At 56.4% G+C, this 26,242-nt stretch overlaps 3 protein-coding genes and 1 pseudogene across 6 annotated transcripts; 1 reads left to right on the plus strand and 3 right to left on the minus strand.

Annotated features, from left to right (window-relative positions):
• Positions 1-418: 418 nt before the first annotated feature.
• LOC108523671 (sulfotransferase 1A3-like) lies at positions 419-7,114 on the minus strand (annotated as a pseudogene). Its single transcript, XR_001883861.1, has 7 exons — positions 7,027-7,114; positions 2,964-3,115; positions 2,734-2,859; positions 2,542-2,644; positions 1,310-1,439; positions 1,136-1,216; positions 419-606 (listed from the first exon to the last, which is right to left on the minus strand). The product of XR_001883861.1 is annotated as a sulfotransferase 1A3-like (transcript).
• SLX1A (structure-specific endonuclease subunit SLX1A) lies at positions 6,824-10,421 on the minus strand. The gene is made up of 6 exons (XM_017864410.1): positions 9,972-10,421; positions 9,436-9,487; positions 9,000-9,341; positions 7,283-7,410; positions 7,027-7,114; positions 6,824-6,947 (listed from the first exon to the last, which is right to left on the minus strand). The coding sequence occupies exons 1-6, from the start codon at positions 10,394-10,396 to the stop codon at positions 6,918-6,920; spliced, it is 1,065 nt and encodes a 354-aa protein (XP_017719899.1). The 5' UTR covers positions 10,397-10,421; the 3' UTR covers positions 6,824-6,917.
• Positions 9,797-11,328, plus strand: LOC108523683 (bolA-like protein 2). 3 transcript variants are annotated; one of them, XM_017864413.1, is made up of 3 exons: positions 9,797-10,711; positions 10,788-10,885; positions 10,989-11,176. In XM_017864413.1, exons 1-3 carry the CDS (start codon positions 10,451-10,453, stop codon positions 11,005-11,007), a joined length of 378 nt encoding a protein of 125 aa, XP_017719902.1. In that variant the 5' UTR covers positions 9,797-10,450; the 3' UTR covers positions 11,008-11,176. The 3 variants fall into 3 exon arrangements, with proteins under 3 accessions (XP_017719902.1, XP_017719901.1, XP_017719903.1); XM_017864412.1 differs by lacking the exon at positions 10,989-11,176 and adding an exon at positions 11,184-11,327 and having other exon boundaries at positions 9,809-10,711; XM_017864414.1 differs by lacking the exon at positions 10,989-11,176 and adding an exon at positions 11,184-11,328 and having other exon boundaries at positions 10,387-10,711; positions 10,826-10,885.
• Positions 11,329-14,792: 3,464 nt separating this feature from the next.
• CORO1A (coronin 1A) lies at positions 14,793-20,558 on the minus strand. Its single transcript, XM_017864398.1, has 11 exons — positions 20,248-20,558; positions 18,565-18,763; positions 17,157-17,279; positions 16,932-17,061; positions 16,654-16,838; positions 16,379-16,498; positions 16,036-16,140; positions 15,778-15,923; positions 15,623-15,680; positions 15,294-15,509; positions 14,793-15,010 (listed from the first exon to the last, which is right to left on the minus strand). The coding sequence occupies exons 2-11, from the start codon at positions 18,760-18,762 to the stop codon at positions 14,906-14,908; spliced, it is 1,386 nt and encodes a 461-aa protein (XP_017719887.1). The 5' UTR covers position 18,763; positions 20,248-20,558; the 3' UTR covers positions 14,793-14,905.
• Positions 20,559-26,242: the final 5,684 nt, after the last annotated feature.

The raw sequence follows: 26,242 nt of genomic DNA on the forward strand, positions 1-26,242 counted from the left end.
AATGTGTGGCCCCTATTGCGATCCTCCCAGCTCAGCCCTCCAAATCGGCTTGGATTGCAGACGTGAGCCACTGTGCCTTGACTTCAAAAATAATACTTTTATTCTTGAGCCCATTGGTCAGGGTAGATTTCGCACACTCCTCTGCAGTGACCCCGGGGAGCCGCTCTCACAGCTCAGAGCGGAAAGCTTGAGGCTGCAGCCTTGCCATCTTCTCCGCATATAGTCCGCATCGAAGCGCTCATTCTCGCCACTGGTGACAGGTGGTCTTCAAGTCCCCAGCCATGGCCTGGAGAGGAAGGGAAGGGAGGGAGTAAAGCTGAGTCCCACCCAAAGGGAGGCTCTGAGTGCCTATGGGGAGCTCCAGCCGCTTGCTCCCTACAAGTCCCAAACCCCACGTGCTGGCGCACCCACCTTGTCCTCATGAGGGGGAGATACTGTGGTCCATGAACTCCTGGGGGACGGGGTGTAGTTGGTCATCAGGGTTCTTCTTCAATCTCCCTGAAATGCGTGTGTTGAACCATGTCCACGGTCTCCTCTGCAGGGAGCGCCCCACAAAACTTCCAGGATCTTCCTGAATCTCCCTTTTGCGTTCTGAGGAGCAAGAGGCTCCTCAGTGGAGCAAAACAAAACTAAGTCCCCTCTCTAATCTCAGAGGGGATCTTGGCCACTTCCCCGAGAAAACCGTCAAAGAGCCTTGATCCCAGGGGCCCCGGTTTTTTTTTTTTTTTTTTTTTTCCCCATAGGGTTAAATGGAATTGCTCTCTGCCTGTGATCCCATCCATGAGCTGGGCCTTGGCTCCTGTGGGTGAGACCTGGGAAATGATCTCTTCCTGACATGGGCCTGGGTGGCACCACCCTTTGTGGTGGGGATAAGCAATAGTATTCTAAGTATCTATCCTTGGCAACCCATGGCGCGACTCAGGTGCGGGAGATGAGAGCTGGTGGAGACCTCGCTGTCAGGTTGGCCGTAGCCAGGAGCCGGGCCAGGGAGGAGGATGGGGAATCCGGGCCTGCTGTGGGGGCCGCCCAGGAACGGGGCTGGGCGGCCTTGGCGGGTCCCTGTGAGGTGCCTGCCCCCAGGTGTCACACATGAGGGAAGCCAATCGCAGGTGGTCTCACCTCCTTCATGTCTTACATAGAAGAGGTTAGAGAACAGGGTGGGTGTGGCTCAGCTTCCACCACTGCCTGCACATGCGGTACCAGGACCCGTAGGACACTGGAGAAGCGGGCAGGGGGCAGTGAACACAGGGTCTGTGCGTTGGTAGCCCCACCTCTAGGCTCCACACCCTCCTTCCTCCCGTCAAACCACCTTCTTCGCCATGAAACTTCTCCAGGAAGCTGCCCAGGTCCCAGGCTCAGGGTGCCGTCTTTTCACCATACGGGGAAAGATATAGAGACCGCCACAGATCCCCTTTGGGTTTCGGGGCAACATAACCGACCTGCAGGCAGAGGACCCAGCCCAGCGCCATCACCACACAGCTCGCCCCAGACCAGCTCACCTCTTGGATTGGCAAAGGAGGAACCTGAGGCTTAGAGGCTGACTTGCTTGAGATCTCCCGAGATCTCACGGCACAGGTAGGGCCAAGCTGGGATCTGAACCCTGCTCAGAAACCAAAGTCCTGCCTGGTCCCTGAGACCATATTCTATACTAATATAATCTGCATCAATGCTGTCACACTCCGATCTGGAGCAAGGCATGCCCGGTCCCCACCAGCCCCCTCCTCTGCTGACCTGTGAGGACCCACACACTGCCTTTCTTAAGTGTACACTGTAGAGACTCACTATCTTGGCATCGGACCTTCATCAGAGCAAGAGATAGACAGTGTCCTCTCTCAAGATGTGATGAAGGCTGGGCACAGTGGCTCACGCCTGTAATCCCGGCACTTTGGGAGGCCAAGGTGGCCAGATCACCTGAGGTCAGGAGTTCAAGACCAGCCTGACCAACATGGCAAAACCCCATCTCTACTAAAAATACAAATTAGCTGGGCGTGGTGGCAGGTGCCTGTAATCCTAGCTCCTTGGGAAGCTAAAGCAGGAGAATCACTTGAACCCAGGAGGTTGAGGTTGCAGTGAGCCGAGATCACACCACTGCACTGCAGCCAAGGTGATAGAGCAAGACTCTGTCTCAAAAAAAGAAAAAAAAAAAAAAAGATGTGGTGATGAGCCTCGCAGAAGTGAGGAGGCCCTTCCAGAAGAACAGGAACATGGCTGGGAGGGCGCCAGAGTTCCCCTTCCTGGCTTTCCTTGCCACTCAGCAGGAACTTTTTTTTTTGTAGAGATGGTTTTGCTGTGTTGCCCAGGCTGGAGTGCAGCAGCAGGATCAGGCTCATTGCAGCCTCCAATTTGCATAAACAATCCTCCCCGCTGAGCCTCCTAAGTGGGAAGTCTGTGCCACCACACCAGGTTTTTAATTTTTTTTGTAGAGACGGGATGTCATCTCTACAGCAATGTTGCTCAGGCTGGTCTCCATCTCTCGCCTTCAAGGGATCCTCCCACCTCAGCCTCAAATTGGGATGACAGGTGTGAACCATTGTGCCAGGCCTCACCTTGACCTTCTGATCCAACAGAGTCTGGGGGAGCAGGGCCAGGGGCAGGTGTGACTTGATGAGCCGTGGGGCCGGTGTGTCTTTCAGAGTCTCCAGCCCTGAGCAGTGGGTCAGGGAAGGTCTGGTGAGCTGAAGCCCCAGCCCTGTCTTCCTCCCCTCCCCTTGAACCCAGGACCCAGCCATGCACCTGAGGGTTCCCCTGGATCACTGGCCTCAAGGAAGGGCACCCGTATGTAGATGGGAGCCCGGTTACACTTCTCCAGGTCACCGACCTGGTAAATCATGTCCAGTATCTTGTTCACCCAGGTGGTGCCTGGAGAGGGAGGGAGATGGGAGATGAGCAGGCTGAGGGCACAACCTTGCTGGCCAAGGTGGGGACTGCCGCCTGGGAGAGGGTGGGTGGCCCTCCTCACCTACCGGACTTGGGGTAGGTGCTGATGAGCAGGTCATCGGGCTGGGCTTGGAAGCTCTGCAGGGGTCCCAGTGCCTCTGCAAAGCACTTGATGAGCAGAACCCCCTTCATGTACTCCAGTGGCGAGCGAGAGGTGTCCTGGATCAGCTCCATGTTCCTGCGTCAGGGGCCAGAGCCAGGCCCATTCCCTTAACACCATCACAACAGCACCGTGTGCGGAATTCTTTTTTTTTTTCTCAGATAGAGCCTCACTCTGTCACCCAAGCTGGAGTGTAGTGGCACATTCTCAGCTCACTGCAAACTGTGCCTCTTGGGTTCAAGCAATCCTCCCGCCTTGGCCTCCCAAGTAGCTAGGATTACAAGCGTGTACAACCACGCTCAGCTTTTTTTTTTTTTTTAAGTAGAGACGGGGTTTCACCGTGTTGGCCAGGCTGGTCTCGAACTCCTGGCCTCAAGTGATTCATCTGCCTCGGCCTCCCAAAGTGCTGGGATTACAGGTGTGAGCCAGTGCCCGGCTGCCCCTTGGCAGAGATTTTGCTTTCAGGGATGTCACTGAGGCCTAGGGAGGCTGAGCAACTTGCCCGTGCTCACAAAGCCAGTCAGTGGCAGGTATGGGACTGAAACCAGGTCAGCCTCTAGTGTGGTGGTTTCCCAGCGTGGCCACACCTTTCATTCACCTGCAGAGCTGTTCAAAATCCCAAGGCCTGGGGCATAGTGCAGACCGGTGAAAGCACCCTCGCGGCGCGGGTGTGTGAAGGCCTCCAGGAAGAGTCCAGCCGCACTGAGGAAGCTCCAGGGCCTGCCTGTGCTGTCTCCCTACCAGCCAGTGCCCTTTGTCTCACCATTTCCTGCTGTGACCCCCAGCCTCCACCCAGTGGGCTCCTCTCCCCAATGCTCCCCTCCTTGAGCCCCTCAGGCCCCTCACATGTGGAAACCTCCCAGGCCGGCCAGGCCTGTGATCCACTTGCCCGGCCAAGGTCCATCTGGGCTCCAGAACAAACACGGCCCATTGAGCAACTAAGCTGGTACTGGGTGCCAGAGCCTGGTGTGGGAATGAACACTCTGATGACTCAGAAAAAGGAGGGGCGCAGGCAGGGTGACTTCCGCCTGTAATCCCAGAGCCGGCCGGGCGCGGTGGCTCAAGCCTGTAATCCCAGCACTTTGGGAGGCCGAGACGGGCGGATCACGAGGTCAGGAGATCGAGACCATCCTGGCTAATACGGTGAAACCCCGTCTCTACTAAAAAAATACAAAAAACTAGCCGGGCGAGGTGGCGGGCGCCTGTAGTCCCAGCTACTCCAGAGGCTGAGGCAGGAGAATGGCGTGAACCCGGGAGGCGGAGCTTGCAGTGAGCTGAGATCCGGCCACTGCACTCCAGTTCGGGCGACAGAGCAAGACTCCGTCTCAAAAAAAAAAAAAAAAATCCCAGAGCCTTGGGAGGCCAACGGGAAAGGATCCCTTGAGCCCCGGAGTTTGAGACCAACCTGGACAACAAAGCAACCCCTCTCCTCTACAAAACATTTTTCAAAATTAGCCGGGTGTGGTGGCTTGCTCTTGTAAGCCCAGCTACTCAGGAGGCTGAGGTGGCAGGATTGCCTTAGCCTAGGAATTTGAGGCTGCAGTGGGCCAGGATCCCACTACACTCCAGACTGGGTGGCAGAGCAACACTTTGTCTCAAAAATCTACAAAGGAAAAGCAGGAATGGAGGGGGATTCTGGCCAGACTGGGTTGTCTAATTGAAATGGGATATCCATGGGAAAGGGCAGGGATGACAGAGGCCTCAGCGTCTGGAATGTTGGAGCCACAAGCTGAGCAGGGTGAGGGGGCCCTGAGCCATTCCACTGAGCCACTCACCTGAGCTCTCGGGAACCTGGCCTGTGCTCTCCTTGCCTGCAGGGGCTGAGTGTGGATACAGTGTAGGGAGTGCAGGGCTGCTCTCTGCCCTGAGGGTTTTGAAGGTCCAATGTGGGAGGGATCTAGAGTCAGGGCTGGGACTTGACTCAACTCCAGGAAGGAAGGGGTGGGGTTGAGGGTGGGGAAGCTTCTCCATTACCCTCCTTAGCACCACAGCTCCAGCCAAGCTTGGAGTGATCTACAAACCCAAGATGTGAGTTTAGTGTGTAGAAACCATAAGAATGAAAGGCAAAAGCGGCCAACATTGGTATTTGGGTTTTTTTTGTTTTGTTTTGTTTTTGAGCTGTCACCAGGCTCCTGACCCTCCCTCTGAACTCCACCCTGCAGGGCAGACCAACAGACAAGCTTTCCTTTTTTTTTTTTTGTGAGACGGAGTCTCGCTCTCTCGCCCAGGCTGCAGTGCAGTGGCACGATCTCGGTTCACTGTAACCTCCACCTCCTGGGTTCAAGTGATTCTCCTGTCTCAGCCTCCCAAGTAGCTGGGATTACAGGTGTGCGCCACTACACTCGGCTAATTTTTCCTTTTTCAGTAGAGACAGGATTTCGCCATGTTGGCCAGGCTAGTCTCAAACTCCTGAGCTCAGATGATCTGCCTGCCTTGGCCTCCCAAAGTGCTGAGATTACAGTCCTGGCTGACAAGCTTTCTCTAATTGACCCAGGCAAGGGAGGTGAGTGAATGGAAGGGAAAGGTGGGATAGGCAGGCCCGGGAAAAGTCACCCACCTGCTGGCCACAGGCCAGTCTTGAAGGCGGCAGGGGTTCTGGCCCAGTGCAGTCCATAGGCCCCCAGCAGCCCAGGCATTCTAGGCTCTGACCACAAGGCCAGTCTGGAGTGATGCATATGGGCAGAGTGAAGGCACAGAAGTGGAGCAGAGCATGAATGTATAGAACAAGAAAGAGGCTGAGCGTGGTGGCTCACACCTATAATCCCAGTACTTTGGGAGGCTGATGTTGCAGGATCACATGAGGTCAGCAGTTCAAGACCAGGCTGGCCAACATGGTAAAACCCTGTCTCTACTAAAAATACAAAAATTAGCTGGGCATGATGGCGGGCACCTGTAATCCTAGCTACTTGGGAGGCTGAGGCAAGAGAATCACTTGAACCCAGGAGGCGGAGGTTTCGGTGAGCCAAGATCATGCCACTGCACTCCAGCCTGGGCAACAGAGTGAACCTCTGTCTCAAAAAAAAAAAAAAGACCAGGTGTAGTGATTCATGCCTGTAATCCCAGCACTCTGGGAGGCTGAGGCGGACAGACTATGAGGTCAGGAGTTCCAGACCAGCCTGGCCAACATAATGAATCCCCGTCTCTACTAAAAATACAAAAATTAGCCAGGCGTGGTGGCACATTACTGTAGTCCCAGCTACCTGGGAGCCTGAGGCAGGAGAATTGCTTGAACCCGGGAGGCGGAGGTTGCAGTGAGCCAAGACTGTGCCATTGCACTCCAGCCTGGGTGACAAAAAAAAAGAAAGAACAAGAAAGGACAAGGACACTGGAGTCCCATCACCCTGGGAGCCAACCCCAGCTTCATGGCTCCCGGGCAACTTCACAGAGCATCAATAGAAGATCCTAGAAGAACAACAACCCTGGCAAGTGCTTTTCTTTCCCTGGGTTTGAAGGAGGCTCCACAGACAAGAGATTAGAGGCTCCACAGACAAGAGACTGGAAGCCACAGGGCCCCGTGGAAGGAGGGCGTCCCCCCATCCTCCGTGGTCTTTATCCTATTTGCATTCAATTCCAAGGTAAGTCTCCCAGGCTCTCAAGAATTGCATGAGCTCAGAGGCAAGTGGGGGAAAGCTGAGGCATGGGGTTTCCAGGCAGAGTAGAAGCTGTTCACATGCTAGTGCCAGGGGCCCCTCCTGCCTCCTCTGTGCCCCTGAGGAAGCCCCGTGACTGGCAGGACCTTGGGCTGCTAGCTCTGCCCCCACCCTCGGCATCCACCATAAGCTACCCTTGACTCAGACTTTATTGTACTCAAGTAAAAACCCGCCGGACCCGCGGCAGGTGGCACAGAAAAGAGGTAGGAGGTGGGTAGGGACACTGAGGATCAGGTCTCCAGCAGGTCTGTCCAGTGTGCCTGCAGAGGCAAGAAGGTTGGTCACAGGCAGACCAGGGCAGACAGCAGGGTAGGGAGCCCGCCACCAAAGCCCACTCACCTCTTCTAATTCTGAGTCTTCTACTTCTTTCTCAGTGTCCATCTGGCACAGCCAGATCAGGTCTCCCCAAAGCAGCGACTTCTCACAGCTACCAAGGAGAGGGGCAGGTAGGAGATACAGAGTCAGATGCCACAAGCCCCCTCCAGTATCGGCCCTGGATGCTGAGATGAGGACTCAGCTGCCTGGGCCTGGATTGCACAACTGGGCACCCTCTTTCCAGAGCTGGACCAGGCTGGGGCTGGGGGACTGCACTCACCTAGGGCATTGGCCCTCTAGGGGCAGAAGCTGCCCTGGTTCTTCCCGAAGGAACTCCTCTGCCAGGCAGATCACGTGTGCCCTTAGCCAGCAGCCAGGGTGGGGGCAACACAAGGGCCCCTCTTCATCCTGTCCCAGGCAGCCGGCAGGTAAGAGACAAGCAGGGAGAGGGAGCTGGCAGCAAGCCCCCTGTGCAGCAGGCACTGTTCCGGGCATCACACAGCTCCATTCCGTGAGGCAGCAGTAACTCTTATTTGCATCTTACGAATGAAGAAACTGAGGTGCAGAGTTAAAATCCTTGCCCCTGGGACTAAGCTGGTGAATGCCCTGTGAACATCAGCAGTGACTGATTAAGTCACAGCCTCACCACTGCAGCCAGGACTGAACTTCCTCACAGCTCAACAACCCCCGGCAGGTCACTGAATCTCCACAGGGCAAGTCCTCTACTCACTGGCAATTACCAGGAGCTCAGTAGAAGGCACCCATTGTCCATTATTTTATTAAATATTTAGGCTGGGCACAGTGGCTCATGCCTGTAATACCAGCATTTTGGGAGGCTTAGGTGGGCAGGATCACCTGAGGTCAGGAGTTTGAGACCAGCCTGGCCAGCATGGTTGAAACTCCGTCTCTACTAAAAATACAAAAATCAGCCAGGCGCGGTGTCAGGTGCCTGTAATCCCAGCTACTCCGGAGGCTGAGGCAGGAGAATTGCTTGAAATCGGGAGGCAGAGGTTGTGGTGAGCCAAGATCGCACCATTACATTCCAGCCTGAGAAACAGAGTGAGATTCCGTCCCAAAAAAAAAAAAAGAAAAGAAAAGAAAATTTCTGGGCCATAGGCTCTGTGCAGAACTTTGTTCTACAGCAGTGGTAAGTGCTGCCCTCTGAGAGTGCAGTATAGCAGTTGGGGTGGGAGTGACTAATGAGATCAAGAAAACATGTAGCATGCCAGACAATATTCAGTGTTAAGGGAAAGGGGGTAGCAGAAAAGTGCACAAGAATGAGCTGCAATTCATTACATTGTTTTAGAGACAGGGTCATGTCCAGGCATGACCCAGCACTCTGGGAGGCTGAGGCAGGCAGATCACTTGAGGTCAGGAGTTTGAGACCAGCCTGGCCAACATGGTGAAACCCCATCTCTACTAAAAACATAAAAATTGGGCAGGTGTGGTGGCACACCTGGGAAGTTGAGACAGGAGAATCGCTTGAACCTGGGAGGCGGAGATTCCAGTGAGCTGAGATCACTGCACTCCAGGCTGGGCAACAGAGCAAGACTCCCTCTAAAAAAAAGAGAGAGACAGACAGGGTCATGCTCTGTTGACCACACTGGAGTGCAGCGGGGTGATCGTAGCTTACTGCAGCCTTGAACTCCTGGGCTTAAGCAATCCTCCCACCACAGCCTTCCCAGTAGCTGGGATTACAGTCTCCTGCTTGCCACCATGCTCGACTACTCAGAGCTGCGATTATAAATCAGGAACCAGAGAAGACCTTACTGAGAAGGTGGTAGGTTATCAAGACAGATGGCCTAGGGAAGAATCTTTTCATCAAAGGGGAAATGGTGAAGGCCCTGAGCAGGTCCTGCTTTGCTCAGGAATGGCCGTAAGTACTATAGCATCTGCATCTTAGAGATGGGGATAGGGTGGCCAAAGAGTCAGTGGGTTTCCCTCAAGAAAGAGCTGGATCCGAAGTCGTCTGGACCGTGCCTGGGGGGGGACCTCACCTGGATGGTCTGGGCGCACAGGGAGCAGCAAGCCCCTGGATCCCTCTGGTCTGGCTCAGGCTCAGCGTCATCAAAGGGACCTGCGCAGCGCCTTGGGGCCGGGGCCTGGGGCGGTGGAGGCCCGAAGGCCAGGGGCACGTGCGGCGGCGGCGGCAGGCAGAGGTCCTGGCGGAGGTCGGGGCGCAGCCAGCGCAACGTGAGCGGGAGGCGCGCCCAGGGCGGTGCGCGCAGCATGTGCGCCAGCACGCGCAGGTGGAACGCGAATGCCGTCTCTCCGCGCAGGCGAGGCCCCACGTGCGCCAGGCGGCGCGAGGCGTGAGGATGCTGCCAGGCCCACTCAAACTGCGGGCGGGGTACAGGGGCGTCAGGGCGGCTCGGAGCAAGGGGCGGACCCCAAGCCCTCGCCCGGCCGCTGCCGCCAGGTCTCCTTTCTTACCCGAAGGGCAGCCACGGCGGACGGGAAGCCGTGCACGACGAGCACCATCTCCCTGGGGAGGAGAAAGGGGGTTCGCTGTCGCAGCCCAGCGCCTTAGCCGCGGGTCCCCTCCAATCCCACCCAAGAGCGGGGTCCTCATTCCCGGCTTCAGCCGAGCCCCAAGCCCCCCCCTGAAGGCACGCCCCCTGCACCTGACCACCTCAGGCCCTGCCTCCAGCCCAGGTACATATCTGTCCCCCTCTCCTCTCCCTCCTGCGCTCCACCCGACCTCAGCGTGCCCACCAAGACCCCTACGCTGGAACCCAGCCTGGATCACCGCCCCCGCCCCAGCTAGCTCCTTCCCTGAGTTCCGCCGCGGAGATGCCCCGGGCACCGCCTCCCCGTCACGCTCCTCCCCTGCAACAGGCCCAGTCCCCACCCCGGACGCCCCGCCCATGTCACAGTCCTGGCCGATCTTTCTCATCAGGCCTGTGCCTCGTAGGGTCCGCCTCGTCCGGGAAGCTTTCCTCCCGGCGCAGAGGCCCTCCCTGTCTCACCAAGGCCCTCGCCCGCTGGTCCGCCAGGCCCCGCCTTTTTTGCGGCCCCCATTGTGCTGCTGGACCCGACGAGCAGGGTTGACAGTAAACCCCACGTAGACGCGGCCCCGGTACCGGGGGTTCAGGCAGTAGAGCAGGTAGACGCCGAAGAAGCGCCCTGGCCTCGCGGTGACCCCCGCGGGACCCATCGGGCCTTGTGGTTCGGGAACCGCAGCAGGGGGTTGATTGCCGTGACCTAGGGTCCAGGGGAGGGGTGGATCGCTAGGGTTGCAGGGTGCTTGCTTCGGAACAAGCTCTCGGGGACTATCCGGGGGCAGCCTGGAGGCCGCCGTAGCGCGGGTACGTGCCCCTCTCCTATCTGGAGGCGGGTGTAGAAGTCCGACAGCGGAAGCCAGACTGCTGTCCTGTCGGCGAGTGCCTACCATTCAGCATTGGCTCCGCCCGAGTCCCACCTTCCTCAGACTGTGACTGGCTGACAGATGGCAAGCGCGAAAAGCCCGGACCGTTGGAAAGCCCGGCTGCTTGAGGGCGGAAGTGCTGCGTTGACGTACGCCTTAGTAAGGGCGGAAGTGAGTTTCCCAGCGGAAGTGGCTCCTGTAAGGCTGCAAGGCAGCGTGGCCGGCGTCGGAGCAGGGGTTGTGTCCCCGCTGGGCTGCCGTCCCAGCTGGACTACCGCCATGGAACTCAGCGCCGAATACCTCCGGGAGAAGCTGCAACGGGACCTGGAGGCGGAGCATGTGGTGAGTTGAGCCGCCGGACGGGAGAAAAGAGCTCGGGAGGCAGGTTCGGCACCATTCATGTTCTTCCGCTCGGTAGGAGGTGGAGGACACGACCCTCAACCGTTGCGCCTGTAGCTTCCGAGTCCTGGTAGTGTCGGCCAAATTCGAGGGGAAACCGCTGCTTCAGAGACACAGGTGAGGCCCTGGGAGCACCTTGCCCAGCCCGGTCTCAGCTCCTCCACCACAACCCCAGCCACTCCCCGTACCCCTGCAACCTAACTCCCGCACTCCCCCGCAGTGTGGCTCGGGGACCTTGAGGATCCCGCCTTCGTGACCCCTGCTTCGAGTATTTCGATGTAGACACTCTCCCCACGTACGTGTTCCCACGGCCTGGGGACTACAACCTTGGAGACACCCACAGTCTCTTGGCTCACCCTAGTCTCGGGGTGTGCGATCCTCACCTGCCTTTTCCTAACCCCATCTCTCGCCCCAGGCTGGTAAACGCGTGCCTAGCAGAAGAACTCCCGCACATCCATGCCTTTGAACAGAAAACCCTGACCCCAGAGCAGTGGGCACGTGAGCGACAGAAATGAGGGACTGGGATCTGCACAGCCATTAAATTATAAATCTGGACCAGCTTCTGTGTCGGTGTGTGTGTGGGAGGGGTGCTGAGGCCGAGTCTAGGACCTGGCCTCTCCCTGCCCTGCCTCCGTCCATTGTTTTACCTCGGACACGTCCGTCTCTCCATCTAGGTCTCTATCCCTGCTTGTAAAATGAAGTTCTACTGTAAAAGTCCCTTCCAGGGTCTACCGAGAAAGCCTTCTCTCTCTAACTCTGTGTAGACGTCTGGGAGTCTGTACTGCCACCAGCCACCCAACTCCCAGAGAGCTCAGGGTTCCTGCTCTCTGCCAGCCTTCAATATGCAGAGATGAGAAAGTGATCCGGGTTTCAGGGCCCTGACCAGTTGAACAAACCTCTCCCTCTCCCCGACATCACTGCAGTATCAGAGGCACCATATAGAATTCCACATATTCCCTGCAGGTTCCCCCGACCTTCTCAGGCCCAAGAGGGAATGGTGCCCAGGTAGGGGCTCATCAACACCTGGAATGCTGATGTTTTCAGACCCGCTGGAGAAGGTTCCTTTGGCCCCATAGCCCTGGGCTTGATGTGTCTACAGCTGTCCCCTGGAGGACCATGGAAGTTTTCGGAATAGTGGGTGTGGGACGGGGATAGGGGTGAGATTAGAGCAGGAATATAAGGCTGACCTGGGTCAGAAAATTGGGACAGGTGATGCCCCAGTATCAGTCTTCACCACAGGTTAGTAGGGTTGCTAGGACCTTGTTTTTTTTAATTGTTTGTTTGAGACAGGGCCTTCATCTGTCGCCCAGGCTGCAGTACAGTGGCACCATCTCAGCTAATTGCAACCTCTGCCTCCCAGGTTCGAAAGATTCTTGTGCTTCAGCCTCCTGAGTAGCTGGGATTACAAGCATGCGCCACCATGCCCGGCTAATTTTTGTACTTTTAGTAGAGACAAGGTTTCACCATGTTGGCCAGGCCGGTCTCAAACTCCTGGCCTCAAGTGATCTGCCTGCCTTGGTCTCCCAAAATGCTGGGATTATAGGCGGGAGCCAGCGCGCCTGGTCCAGGTTGCTAGGACTTTGAACAGAGGTCCCTGAGACCTAGGGAGGGAGCCCCAGTTGGGGCCAGGGCTTGTTGAGAGTGAGAAATTGCAAGTTTCAGCCATCACACACTCTGTTCTCCTGCGTTTTTTTTGTTTGTTTGTTTTTGTTTTTTGTTTTTTTTAGATGGAATCTTGCTCTGTTGCCCAGGCTGGAGTGCAGTGGCGTGACCTGGGCTCACTACAACTTCCGCCTCCCGGGTTCAAGCGATTCTCCTACCTCAGCCTCCCTAGTAGCTGGGATTACAGGCGCATGCCACCACGCCCAGCTAACTTTTGTTTTTGTTTGTTTGTTTTTGAGACGGAGTTTTGCTCTTGTTGCCCAGGCTGGAGTGCAATGGCATGATCTCGGCTCACCGCAACCTCCGCCTCCTGGGTTCAAGTGATTCTCCTGCCTCAGCCTCCTGAGTAGCTGGGATTACAGGTATGCGCCACCACGCCTGTCTAATTTTGTATTTTTAATAGAGATGGGGTTTCTCCATGTTGGTCAGGTTGGTCTTGAACTCCCAACCTCAGGTGATCTGCCCGCCTCGGCCTCCCAAAGTGTTGGGATTACAGGCATGAACCACCACGCCCGGCTTTCTTCTTTGTTTTCTTCCCACACCTCTACTGCCCAGGTAGTTTTCTATGGCATACTGAAGAGGTGGGGCCTGGAAATGAGGCCATGAGTGGCCCCTGCTTGATATGAACCAAACCCCACTATGGCTAAGATGCCCATCCCAGACAGCCCTGTGTCCTCCCATCTCAGGATAACCCGCTAAGTTGGGCATCAAAACCTATTCCCACGCCCATTCCCCACAAGGCATGACAGACCTGTTCCTGCCAGGTCCCTCACAGAGGCCAGGCCTAGGCAGAACCCACAGGAAGGGCTAGAGAGGCAGAAGCACTCACTACACAGGGGAAGACTCTGAACTCAAAAGGGGAAACATAGGGCCAGGCATGGCTGTAATTACGGCTCACTCCTGTAATCCCAGCACTTTGGGAAGCTGAGGCAGGCAGATCACTTGAGGCCAGGATTTTGAGACCAGTCTGGCCAACATGGTGAGACCCCACCTCTACTGAAAACACGAAAGTTAGCCAGACGTGGTGGCTCACGCCTGTAATCCCAGCCACTTGGGAGGCTGAGGCACAAGAATGGCTTGAACCCAGAAGGCAGAGGTTGCAGTGAGCTGAGATTGTGGCATTGTACTCCATTTGGGCTACAAGAATGAAACTCCATCTCAGAAAAAATTAAATTAAAAAGTAGGGAGACTTAGACTCTGACTTGGGCTCCACCCTTCAGTGAGCTGGGTTCCTACTCTCAGCCTCAGTTTCTTCTCTGGTAAACTAGTGTCAGCCTGTTGCTTTAGTTCTGTCTTTTCCTGACAAAAAGTTCCCTTGTTTTACATATTAAAACACTATATATATATATATTTTTTTTTTTTTTTTTGAGATTAAGTCTCACTCTTGTCCCCCAGGCTGGAGTGCAATGGCATGATCTTGGCCCACTGCAACCTTTGCCTCAGGTTCAAGCAATTCTCTTGCCTCAACCTCCCGAGTAGCTGAGATTACAGGTGCCTGCCACCACGCCCAGCTAATTTTTGTATCTTTAGTAAAGACAGGGTTTCACCAAGTTGGCCAGGCTGGTCTCGAACTTCTGACCTCGCCTGCCTCGGCCTCCTAAAGTGCTGGGATTACAGGCGTGAGCTGCCGCACCTGGCCTATTTATATTTTTTAGAGACAGTGTCTTGCTCTGTCACCCAGGCTGCAGTGCAGTGGTGCGATGGCTCATTGCAGCCTCAACCTCCTGGGCTCAAGGGATCCTCCCGCCTCAGCCTCCTGAGTAGCTGGAACTATAGGTGCACAGCACTATGCCTGGCTAATTTTTTATGTTTTTTTTTGTAGAGACGGTATCTCGCCATGTTGCTCAGGCAGGTCTCAAACTCCTGAGCTCAAGGGATCCTCCCGCCTCAGCCTCCCAGAGTGCTGGGATTATAGACGTGAGTCCCCATGCCCGGCCTCCCTCGTTATTTTTATCTTGGGACCTGCAGTTTAGAAGATGCCCACCCTGTAAGGGATGGTTGGTTCATTTCCTCACAAGCAACAGTGCCAGCAGAGTCACGTGCAACCTGATGTTTTGGTTGATTAGGAAAAGCAGATTTTCGGTATATTTGGGAATTATTGAGGTCCTAAGCTAGGGCCTTAAATAGCTCAGCTGCGTCAGCTCAGAGAAGGAGCTCGGAAACGGAGAGCAGCCTCCTGGCCCGCATCAGCATGGCTGGTTTCTACCCACGAAGGCCCCGTTCCCGTGATATAGTAAGTCAGGGGGCATCCCACATCCCCTGCCATGGGTCAGTCCCCTCAGCGTGGTGGAGGGGAAGCTCTAGGGCTGGTGCGTTCAGCAAACCCCATGTCTAGGGAGCCAGTCATCAAGAGTCTGGGAGGTACCAGAAAATAAAGCCATTTTATTATGATTTTTTTTATCTGCCATGTGACTGGGAAGGGGGAGTGAGTGGATAGGTGTGAATGGCTGACACTGCTGAAGGCCCTGCGGGGCTCTACTTGGCCTGGACTGTCTCCTCCAGCCTGTCCAAGCGCTTCTGGAGCTCCTGCACCGTGGCCTGGAGCTTCCGCATCTCCTCCTCCAGCCGGGACACAGCATCCTGAGGACCCGGTGCTGCGTTAGGCCCAGCTCCTCCCTGGCTCCCCTTACCCCAGCATCTGCTGAGCCCCATCCCTAGAGCCCTGGCCTTGGGCCCTTTAGTCGCTCAGCTGGTTGCTGCCTAGAGACCTGCAGGCCTATCGATCTGAAACCTGTGTTCTGAGGCCTCAGGATTACCCACTCCCTGCCCCGCAAAGATTCCCAATGTTGTGAGTTGGAGCTGCCCCGAATGCCAGCCCCACCCGCCTTCCCCGTTTTATTCCCTGGCTCCCTGGCCCTCTCACCGAGCTGGGAGTGCCACTGGCCTCTGGTGCTGCCCTCCTGCGCCCGGTGTCCAGGCCCCGGTTGACCCTCAGCTCCCGGCTCTTTGGGGGTACGTAGCCATCCTTGAGGGAGATGAGGAGGGGCCCAGCATCCCGACCCCCCAGCCACTCCTCAGCCGTGAGGGCAGGGTCGGGCCCTGCGGTGGGTGGGTACAGGTCCTCCTGGAACAGGTCCGACTGTGGGCAAGGCCAGGGCTAGTGAGGAAAGCGCTTATGCCAGGACACCCCCCCTGCAAGACTGCAAAGTCGGTGCCCAGCCTGAAGCCCAGGGTGGGGCGGGGGAGCATCACCTTTCGAGGCACTGTCATAGCAATGGGCTCACACCTCCGCTCGTGCAGCTTGTAGAACCTGTGGAAAGGGGAAGGTAAGCGGGGCCCACAGCCTGGTTGGGCGGGCTTGGGACTGCCCAAGGAGCATGTTGCGGTCAGGGTCGGGAGTCAGTCACCTGGCAATCTCACACTTGTTCACCTCTAGGCCACGTTTGGGCATGTAGCCCATGCCCCGCTGGGACTCCTTGGAACTGAACATGGAGAGATAGTGCAGGAACGGGGCCTCAGAAGTGATTTCAAAGTACCGGATCGAGCTGTCACCCTGTAGGTGGCAGGTGCGGAGGGAGGGTCAATACCAGCGGATGCCCACTGCTCTGGCCCTCTCCAGACCCATCCTGCCCACCTCCCACCCCCACCCCGTCTGATGAGGCCACCTTGCCACAGAGGTAGACGATGTTGGTGTCAGGGTCAAAGAAGGGCAGCAGGACACCGCTGCTGGTGTCCAGCTCCTGCAGGGACAGCGGCTCCTCCAGGTGTTTCTGTAGACACAGGTGAGAGGTAACATCCCAGGCCCTGGGATGGTGGGATGGTGGGATGGTGGTCTTCCCTAGGCAGTGACCTGTGAGGGCCCTCCTGACCAACCAGTAGGAACACCCATCTCATGCCTGGGTAAACTGAGGCCCATGGCCATTCTGCCAGGTGAGTGGCAGAGCAGGGACGAAACTTTCAGTCTGGTTCCCAGCCCGGGGGCCCTCGGCTTCCTGCCCCGGCACTCACTGTGTCCCACAGCGCCACCTGCCGCTCACTCATGCGGCTGAAGCCCGTGGTCAGGATCTTCCCCTCTGACACGAACACCGCACGCACGGGCCGGGTCCCCTCATGGGGACGGTCCTTCTCCTGCAAGGAAAGGGAGGTAGTAAGTCAGGCACCCATACACACCCTACGGGGCCAGCCCCACGTGGAGGCGAGGGAGGGTAGCATCCAAGGGCCTGGTTGATGGTGGATAAGGATAAAGTCTGTAGGGTCAAGGGTCAGGGTGGATGGCAACTCACAGCTACGACAGTGCATTTGCGGGGCTCAATGATGCGCACGCGCTTGTCGCGGCAGGAGGTACAAATGAGGCCTCCGTCTCGGCTCCAGTCCACACTGTAGATCGTGTCTGGGTGCACCTCTGGGCCCAGCGTCAGCATGGCTGCCCCAGTGCCCACGTCCCACACCATGATCACGTTGTCACAACCTGCACATTCCCCACAGTGTCAGAAGCCATGAGCCTCCTGCCCTCATCCACTGCAGGCCACCAGCCACCCCCAGGCCCCTCCTCCCACAGCACCTGCACTGAGCAGCACGTTCTGGGCTGTGGGGTGCCAGGCCACAATGCCAACACGCTTGGTGTGGCCCTCCAGGGTGACGACAGGCTCCCGCAGGGGCAGCATCAGGCCCCCATCTGGGATCTCCCACACCTGCAGAGAAGGGGCCCCTGAGTCTTCAGGACTCCAAATGTCAGATCCCATCCTAGAGCCCCTCTCCCAGCCCATGGGTCCCCACCACCACTCACCATGACTGTGCAGTCCTCGGAGCCACTGGCAATGACGTTGTCATTGTGAGGGCACCAGGCGATGTCTAGCACAGGGGCTGTGTGGCCACAGACTGTGGGAGCATTCTTGTCCACACGTCCAGTCTAAAGGCACAGCAGGGCCTTGAATGGAGGTGCTTTTGCCCCCCAAACCCAATCCAACCTCCCCACACCTCCTTCAGAGAGGCCCAGAGAGGAAAGAAAGCTGTGGGGTCCCTGGGGGCTGGACCAGGGCCTGGGGTGGGGGGTTGTTCTTCTCTTGTTCCAGTCCCCAAATGGCCTGGGCAAACCCCAGGAGGGCTGGCCACTCATAGCAGAGGATGGGGCCCGTGCGAAACCCTGGTGGAGTTCCCGCCGGTCTCTGTCTCAGTCTGTCTCTGCCCTTAGAGTTGGCACCCCCACCCCAGCTTTCCCGAGTGAGGCTTCCATGTGCACAACTGGCCCTGGAGTCAGGACAGGTGTATGAGGGCTGGGGGGGTAGGGGCGGCTCCCCAGAGAGTGAGTGTGAGAGGTGGGGCTGCAGGGGTGGGTCCTCCCAAAAGGAGAGGGGCCAGGGAGCCTGTCATAACTGGCCCCAGGCAGGAGCAGAGGTTTGGAAATGGCTTCTTCCGGGGACAGCTGCTTCAGCAGGGCTTCCTGTGTGACAGCCGTGCGGGGCGCGGGCCCATCTCTCAGCCCGACAACCACTTCCTCTTCTCTTTGCTTCCATCGGCCCTTTTAAGGTAACAACTTGGGGCCCATCTCCCCTTCCTGTCTTACCCCTCAAAGAGCACAGGAGTGTGCTGGGGGTGTGGGGCAGCAGATAGCCAGGGGAGAGGGCAGCAGGCTCCAGGGGAGGGCAGGACTGGGGTTGGGGAGAGTGCCTCTTGCATCATAAATGCCTGCGAGCTGGGGGCCAGAGTTGCTAGGTCCTAAGACAGGCCCAGAGCCAGAGTCCCTCCCAACCCTGAGAATGCTGCCAGGGCCCCCAGACGCCATCCCAACCCTCTCTGTGTTTCCATGGGGAGAAAGCCCTAGGCTGAGGCTGAGGAGGGCTGGTCATGGGTCTGCAGGACTGTCTGCAGTTGGGGGCCCCCAGACCCCATCACAGCCCTCTCTGTGTTTCCAGCCCCAGGCTGAGGCTCAGAAGGGCTGGTCATGGGCCTGCAGGACTGTCTGTAGTCCTGGTCACTGGTGTGACCCATCTTGTGTTGGCTCCTTCTGAGTGTCAGTTTCCACACAGCTACAGCACAGAGGAGCTAGAGGAAGTGTAAGGCTCATGGGGCCCAGCTCAGTTTTCCAGATGGCAACACAGGCCCTGAAAGGCCTGGTGACAGTCACCTAATCAGGACCTCCACAGAGCCATGGGTTGGATGGAGGAGCTGCTTCCCCCAGGGCCCCAGGGGCTCACCTTGCCCAGGGGCAACACCAGGAAGGCCCCTCCCCCACTGGCTTCACAGATCAGGGCCACAAACTTAGGGTTGACAGCACAGAAGCCACTGTCCCAGGTGGTTTGTGAGACGCGCACATCTTCATAGCACTGGTCGGCCTTGGCTGGCTGTCCAAACACATGGCGGAACTTGCTGGAGCGGACCACCTGCCGGCTCATTCTAGGGGCACAGAGGATAAGAGCATTTCTCCCTTTGGGTCAACTCTGATCTTCCAGTGGTCCCCACCTCCCCCAGGACACCCCTCAGTCTGGCTTTCGAGGTCCCAGCATCATCTCCAGGGGCTCCCTAACCTTTCCTCTGTGGCTTATGCCCACTTGCCTTCCCCAGCTTCTCCTTCCATCTAACCTGCAAGCCCCCTTCTCCCTGGCCCCAGGCCACTCAGAGTCACACTCTCAATCTGTACCCTCAGCCTCTGCAACAGAGCCTGGCGTGGTGTTGCCCCCACTGCATGTTTGTTGACTGACTGGCTGATGGATGCAGAGCCCGTCCTTCCTAATGGTTCAGACTCAGGCGTCATCAGCCCAGATGGCTCTGAGGGTGGGTTCTCTCTTAGTTACGGTGTCCAGAGCCCACCTCCCTCACACCCACGCAGCCCTTCCTAAAGGCAGGGACAGGGGCTGGCCTCCTTCCCCTGCCGGTGTGGGGCTGGACACAGGAGGAAGTGGCGTGGGGGGCTGCCTGAGGGGAGTGAGGCGGCAGGATGGCTTCCCCAGCAGGTCTCTGGCTCAGGTCCCAGTATCTTCTCCTCCCCATACCTCTGCCTCTCGCCTTCGCTCAGAAAAGCAGGTGCCCTTAAGAGCCATCTCCACCCCCATGTGAACTGCACACAGGAAGGGAGAAGCCACTCCAACTGCTCTGATGTCCAGCTAGGATGGTTTCCCCCAGTGTCTGGTGGGGAGCAAGGAACTACAGGGACGACCTTGTGCCACCGCATCACCCTCCTGCTCAGGGAAGGGGCCTGTGCTGCCGCTCGGAGGGTACCGTGCCCAGAGCCTCTGCCCCTAGCCTCAGCCTCGCCTACTCACTGGGGGCTCCAGCACCCCCCGCCACCCCAGGACTCCCAAAGAGGCTGCTAGGTCGGCCTGCCCAAAGAGCGGTGAGGAGCGTACGTGAAGAGCCCCAGTCTTGAGGAGCAGCCAGGGTCTGGAGAGAGAGGAGCCCCGGACCAGAGGTGGGGGACAGGAAGCCATCGCCCCACCCTGCCTCCTCCCCCGCCGCAGGTACCAGGCCCGGAAACCACGGAAAGGGGAACTTGGTCTTTTCTTGTTTTGCTCTCAACCCCTTCCTGTCTCCAAGCCCAGGGCAGCTGCCCCACTCACCCCACCCTGCCCCCGTCCCCACCCTCCCCGAGACTTAATTCCGGGGGGAGTCGGGCCCTCGACACTGTGCTGACCCCCATCCGCCCACCTCCATCTTGGCCGCGGTGGTCCCTCGCCCTCGCCTCCGCAGAGCGCTCTGGGGCCCCGGCGGCCCCCACTCCAGGCAGCGTCCCCCCACGGGCTGCTGCGCCCGCTCCCTGGCCCCGGTGCTGGCTGGGTCGCGGTGACAGCCGCGCGCCCCCGCAACCCGCGGCTCCCACACGCGCGCCGCCCCACAGGTGGCCCTCGCCCCGGCCCACCCGCGCCTCATGGGCCCAGCCTCACCTGCTGCAGAGAGAGGACAGTGACCCCCCAAAAGCCGGAGGTGGAGGAGGAGGAGGAAGAGGAGGAAGGAGCTGGAGGAGCCGGGGACTCGCCCGCTGAGGATGCTCTTGTCAAGACAATGAATGAGAAGCAGCCGTGCGCCCGCCTCCGGGGTGGCCGCGCCCCTTGGGGCGGAGCTCTTCCAGGCCCGCCCTGCGCTCCCGGGCCCCCGCTGCGGCCGCCTGCCTCCCCTACCCCAGCCCGCGCCCCACGTTGGTTCCCAACCATAGCGCGGGCTGCCAGCCCGGCTCTGGGAAGCGAATCTGCACTTCTTTTTAAAATGTCAAAAGGCAAAAACACCCCGTTGCTTCTTTTCTCCCTGCGTCCGCCCCTAGCCTCCTCTCCAGCCTTTCCCTGGCAGGCATGAAAGCGCTCCAGGCCCGCCCGCCAGGCCTCGGTGCCCGCCCCGGCCCGGCGGCGCCGCCCCCTCCTCCCCACCCCGCAGACGCGAGCGCAGGGAACGCGGGGGGCGCGGGGGGCACGGGCGAGGAGGAGCCCCGAGCGCGCTCCCGGACCCAAGGGACCTGGCTCTTGCCTCGCTCCGAGATCTACACATGGGTGGCCCCGGGAGTCGCTTCTCCTCCCTGGGTCTCCTGTCTTCATCGGGAACACCCCTGCCCTCCTGCTGAAATAATTCGGCATCACGGGCACCTACTTCGTGCCAGGGGCTACAGGGTCGTGCGAGGCAGGCGAGCTAGGCAGGCTCCCGCCCCTGAAGAGCCCAGCCTGGGGGAAGGAGGAGGAGCCCACGGCCGCTCCAAGCCCCAGCTTTGGCGAAGGCTCGAGGGCAAGGAGGAGTAGTTTCCACCCTTAGATTCAGAGATTCTTCTGGAGACGGCAACAGCGGGCAGGAAAGGCCTGCTCTAGAGTCAGACTATGTCATGAGTGCGACTGCAGCCTGTTACCTGCTGAGTGACGTGTGGCCGCTACTTAGCCTTTCTCAGCCTCGGTTTCTCCCTCTGTAACAGTCATACCTGCCACGTAAAGAGGTATGGGTATGATTACCTAAAATAACCCAAGAAAGTCAGTAAGGACCTCATCTAGAAAGTGGCGGGTGCTTAATAAACGTTAGCTCTCGGCCATGCGCGGTGACTCACGTCTGTAATCCTAGCACTTTGGGAGGCCAAGGCTGGCGGATCACCTGAGGTCAGGAGTTTGAGACCAGCCTGGCCAACATGGTAAAACCACATCTCCACTAAAAATACAAAAATTAGCGTGGTGTAGTGATGCATACCTGTAATCCCAGCTACTCAGGAAGCTAAGGCATGAGAGTAGCTTGAACCCGGGAGGCAGAGGCTGCAGTGAGCCAAGATTGAGCCACTGCATCACCCAGTCTTCCCTGGGTGAAAGAGCAAGAAAAAAAAAAAGTTAGCTCATTAAAAAAAAAAAAAAAAAAAAAAATTAGCGCATTAAAAAAAAAAAAAGTTAGCTCATTAAAAAAAAAAAGCACATTAAAAAAAAAAAAGTTAGCTCTTGTCATTCTTGTTTACAAAGTATCTGGGCTGGGCCCAAAAGGATGAGGAAGAGCCAATAGGCAAGGCTAGAGGGGTGACCTGCAGGCTGAGGGACAGCCCTGTCATGTGGAGAGGTTCAAGGAACAGCAAGGGACAGGTTCAAGTCCCACCTCTGCCACTGACTGGCTGTGCGATCTTGGGCAAGAGGGCTGCTCTCTCTGAACCTCATTTTCTCATTGGTAAATGGGGAATTAGTAAGATTTGTTCTGCCCACCTCACAGAATTATGAGGCTCTGGCCGGGCGCGGTGGCTCACACCTATAATCCCGGCATTTTGGGAGGCCAAGGTGGGCAGATCACGAGGTCAGGAGATCGAGACCATCCTGGCTAACATGGTGAAACCCCGTCTCTACTAAAAATACAAAAAATGAGCTGAGTGTGGTGGCGGGAGCCTGTAGTCCCAGCTGCTCCGGAGGCTGAGGCTGGAAAATGGCGTGAACCCAGAAGGCGGAGCTTGCAGTGAGCCGAGATGGCGGCACTGCACTCCAGCCTGGGTGACAGAACGAGACTCCATCTCAAAAAAAAAAAAATTAGCTGGGCATGGTGATGGGCACCTGTAGTTCCAGCTACTCAGGAGGCTGAAGCAGAAGAATCGCCTTAACCCAGGAGGCAGAGGTTGCAGTGAGTTAAGATTGCACCACTGCACTCCAGCCTGGGCAACAGAGTAAGACTCCATCTCAACAACAACAAAAAAGTTACTAGACTCAAACGAGACAATAAATCTGTAAATGTTCTATAGATTATGCAATTGTAAAAACCTTAGGGTTGTACTGTACTCAAAGGCCTGCAACTGGACGGGACTAGACCAAGGTGAGGTGGGTACTCTGATGTGCAGTCTCCAACAGAAGTGACAGGAATAATAACTGGCATTTATTGAGTGCCTACTGTGTGCTGGGCACTGTTCTAGAGATTACACTATGTTCATGTAATCCTCATACTACCCCTGGGTAGCAAATACTATCTCAATTTTACAGATGCAGAAACTGAAGCACACGCTGACTTCAGCTCGGGAGGGCCTCATGTCCACACACAGGACGAGTGCATTGGTGAAGGACCTGAAAACCAGGCCCCTGAAGGTGGTGAGCCTGATGCCCCTGGAGAGGGCAAGGTGCAGGCAGATAGTGCTGCTTCCAGAGGCCAAGCAGGCCACAGCATGGGAAGGGGTGAGCAGGCTTGGGACTGCCACAAAGGACAGGGGCAAGGCCGGTGGGTGGAGGTTCTGGGAAACAGATGTCCGTGCAGCATAAGAATTAGTTGCAGCAGTGAGTGGGGAAGGCCCTGGCAAGGCTCTCAATGTTTGAGAGGGGGCCAGCCTTCTCAAAGGGTTTCCTAATAAGGGGTGTCAGAGGGCATTTGCCCAGGAGCAGTGAGAATCACTTGAGCCTAGGAGTTTGAGACCAGTGTGGGCAACATAGCAAGACCCCATCTCTACAAAAAAAAAAAAAATTGAAATTAGCCAGCTGTGGTGGCATGCGCCTGTGTTCTCAGCTGCTTAGGAGGCTGAAGTGGGAGGATTGCTTGAGCCCAGGAGTTCCAGGCTAAACAGTGAGCTGTGATTGTATCACTGCACGCCTGGGTGAGAGGGAGACCCAGTTTCGATTAAAAGAAAAAAAGGGGGAACTTTGCCTCTGTTGTTCCTGCTGGTCTAGCCTCTTACCATTGCCTCTTTTTTTTTTTTTTTTTTTTTTTGAGACAGGGTCTCGCTCTGTTGCTCAGGCTGGGGTGCAATGGCACGATCACAGCTCACTGCAGCCTCAGCCTCCCAGGCTTAAGCGATCCTCCCATCCATCCTCAGAGCCTCTCAAGTACCCGGGACCAGAGACACATGCCCACCACACCTAGCTAATTTTTTAAATTTTTGGTAGAGACGGGATCTCACTATGTGGCCTAGGTGGGTCTCGACCTCCTGGGCTCAAGCAGTCCTCCTGCCTCAGCCTCCCAAAGTGCTGCAATTACAGGCATGAGCCACCATGCCTGGCCCCGTTGCCTCTTTATTGGATTTTCTTTTGGGGAACCAACCCTTCCTTACAGGCAGTCCATGAGGTTCAGGAGGGGACCTGGCATAGTCACATGACCTGTGCTTCCCAGCCAAAGCAACTGTATTCATTGGCTCACTTGATTCAACTTGTGCCCAAGACTCATCTTGGAGCTGCTGTGAAAAAGGTGTCCTCTCTCCACTGGGAGTTAAGAAGCTGATAGGATGTAAGCCCAGCACTGCTGGTGACATCTTATTGGCATGCAGGAAAAGCTGGTCAGAGCAAGGCACCGTGGCTCACGCCTGTGTGAGCGTCTTGGAGCTCATCTTGGAGCTGCTGTGAAAAAGGTGTCCTCTCTCCACTGGGAGTTAAGAAGCTGATAGGATGTAAGCCCAGCACTGCTGGTGACATCTTATTGGCATGCAGGAAAAGCTGGTCAGAGCAAGGCACCGTGGCTCACGCCTGTAATCCCAGCACTTTGGGAGGCCGAGGCGAGCGGATCACCCGAGGCCAGGAGTTTGAGAACAGCCTGGCCAACATGGCAAAACCTGTCTCCACTAAATATATGAAAATTAGCCAGGCATGGTGGCGTGCACCTGTAGTCCCAGTTGCTTGGAAAGCTGAGGCAGGAGAATCGCTCAAACCTGGGAGGTTGAAGTTTTGGTAACCCGAGATCACGCCACTGCACTCCAGCCTGGATGACAGAGCAAGACTTCGTCTGAAAAAAAAAAAAAAAGAACAAAAAAGCTGGCTAGAATGAGTCGTCTACACAGAGGCCTGCAGAGGCGAGATATGAAGAGACATATTCTTGAGATCATTTGAGTATCTGGATCAAGCTGTGCCTGAAACCCTTAACTTTTCTGTTGTATAAGGCAATGCACTTCTTTTTCACATAAGCCAGTAAGTATGAGTTGGATTTTTGGCACTTGCAGCTGAAAAAATTCTGATTATACCTACCCTGCAGGTAGACAGGACCAGAGCCCTTCCTAGGAGCCAGATACCTACATTAGAGGTGGACTGAAGTGTTGGGATCAAGTCCATACTCCTCTTTTATTTTATTATTTATTTATTTATTAATTATTTTTTCAAGACAGAGTCTCACTCTGTCACTCAGGCTTGAGTACAGTAGTACGATCTCTACTCACTGTGACCTGCGCCTCCCAGGTTCAAGCGATTCTCCTGACTCAGCCTCCCGACTAGCTAGGATTACGGTGCATGCCACCTTGCCTGGCAAATTTTTGTATTTTTAGTAGAGAGGGGTTTCACCATGTTGGCCAGGCTGGTCTTGAACTCCTGACCTCAGGTGATCTACCCACCTCGGCCTCCCAAAGTGCTGGGATTACAGACATAAACCACCGTGCCTGGCCAAAGTCCAGAGTCTTTAGCAAGGTTCGCAGAGCTTTCCTGGTCTGTCTTGCCCAAAGGAGGCTGTGGAGCATGGTGGGGTCAGGCACCCCTGAGAACCCTGGTTTCAGCATCTCCTTGCTGTCCCTGGCCAGGTGCGGTTTCCTCATCTAGGACAGCTGCACAGTGGCCCTCACTTTATAGAGGATGAGGACTAATGGAAACTGTCTATAAATGCTGGGCACAGTGCCAGGAACCAGACTGGTGTGCTGGCAACTTTCCCCATCCCCTCTGCCTTCTCCATGGAGAAAGTATGGCCCTAGAAAGACATGCTGTCTTTGGGAAGTCACTTCCACTTGGAGTTTCTGCCCTTTGCATGGTAGCATGCTTTGTAAACATATGAAAGGGACTCTTTTTCTCATTTTCTTTTCCTTCTTTTTTTTTTTTTGAGACAGAGTCTTACTCTGTCGCCCAGGCTGGAGTGCAGTAACCTGATCTTGTCTCACTACAACCTCCACCTCCCAGGTTCAAGCAATTCTCCTGCCTCAGCCTCCCAAGTAGCAGGGATTACAGGTGCCCACCACCATGCCCAGCTAATTTTTTGAATTTTTAGTAGACACGGGATTTCACCGTGTTGTCCAGGCTGGTCTCAAATTCTTGACCTCAGGCGATCTGCCCATCTTGGCCTCCTAAAGAGCTGAAATTACGAGTGTGAGCCACCGTGCCCAGCCCTTTTTCTTATTTTTTATTTAATTTAATTAATTTATTTTTGAGACAGCATCTCACTCTGTCACCCAGGTTGGAGTGCCATGGTACAATCACAGCTCACTGCAGCCTCCACCTCCCAGGCTCAAGTGAGCGATTCTCCCGCCTCAGCCTCTCAAGTCACTGGGACTACAGGCACATGCCATAATACCCAGCTAATTTTTAAATTTTTTGTAGAGATGGGGGTTTTGCTATATTGCCCAGGCTGGTCTTGAACTCCTGAATGCAAGCAATCCTCCCGCTTCAGCTTTTCCCAAAGTGCTGGAATTATAGGTGTGAGCCACCTCACCCAGCCCTTTTCAGAGACATGGTCTCACTGTGTTGCTTATTTTCCATGCTCTTCCTCACCTATCTGTCC

Source organism: Rhinopithecus bieti, unplaced genomic scaffold (genome assembly GCF_001698545.2).
Source record: "Rhinopithecus bieti isolate Rb0 unplaced genomic scaffold, ASM169854v2 scaffold_76167, whole genome shotgun sequence".
NCBI lineage: Eukaryota > Metazoa > Chordata > Mammalia > Primates > Cercopithecidae > Rhinopithecus > Rhinopithecus bieti.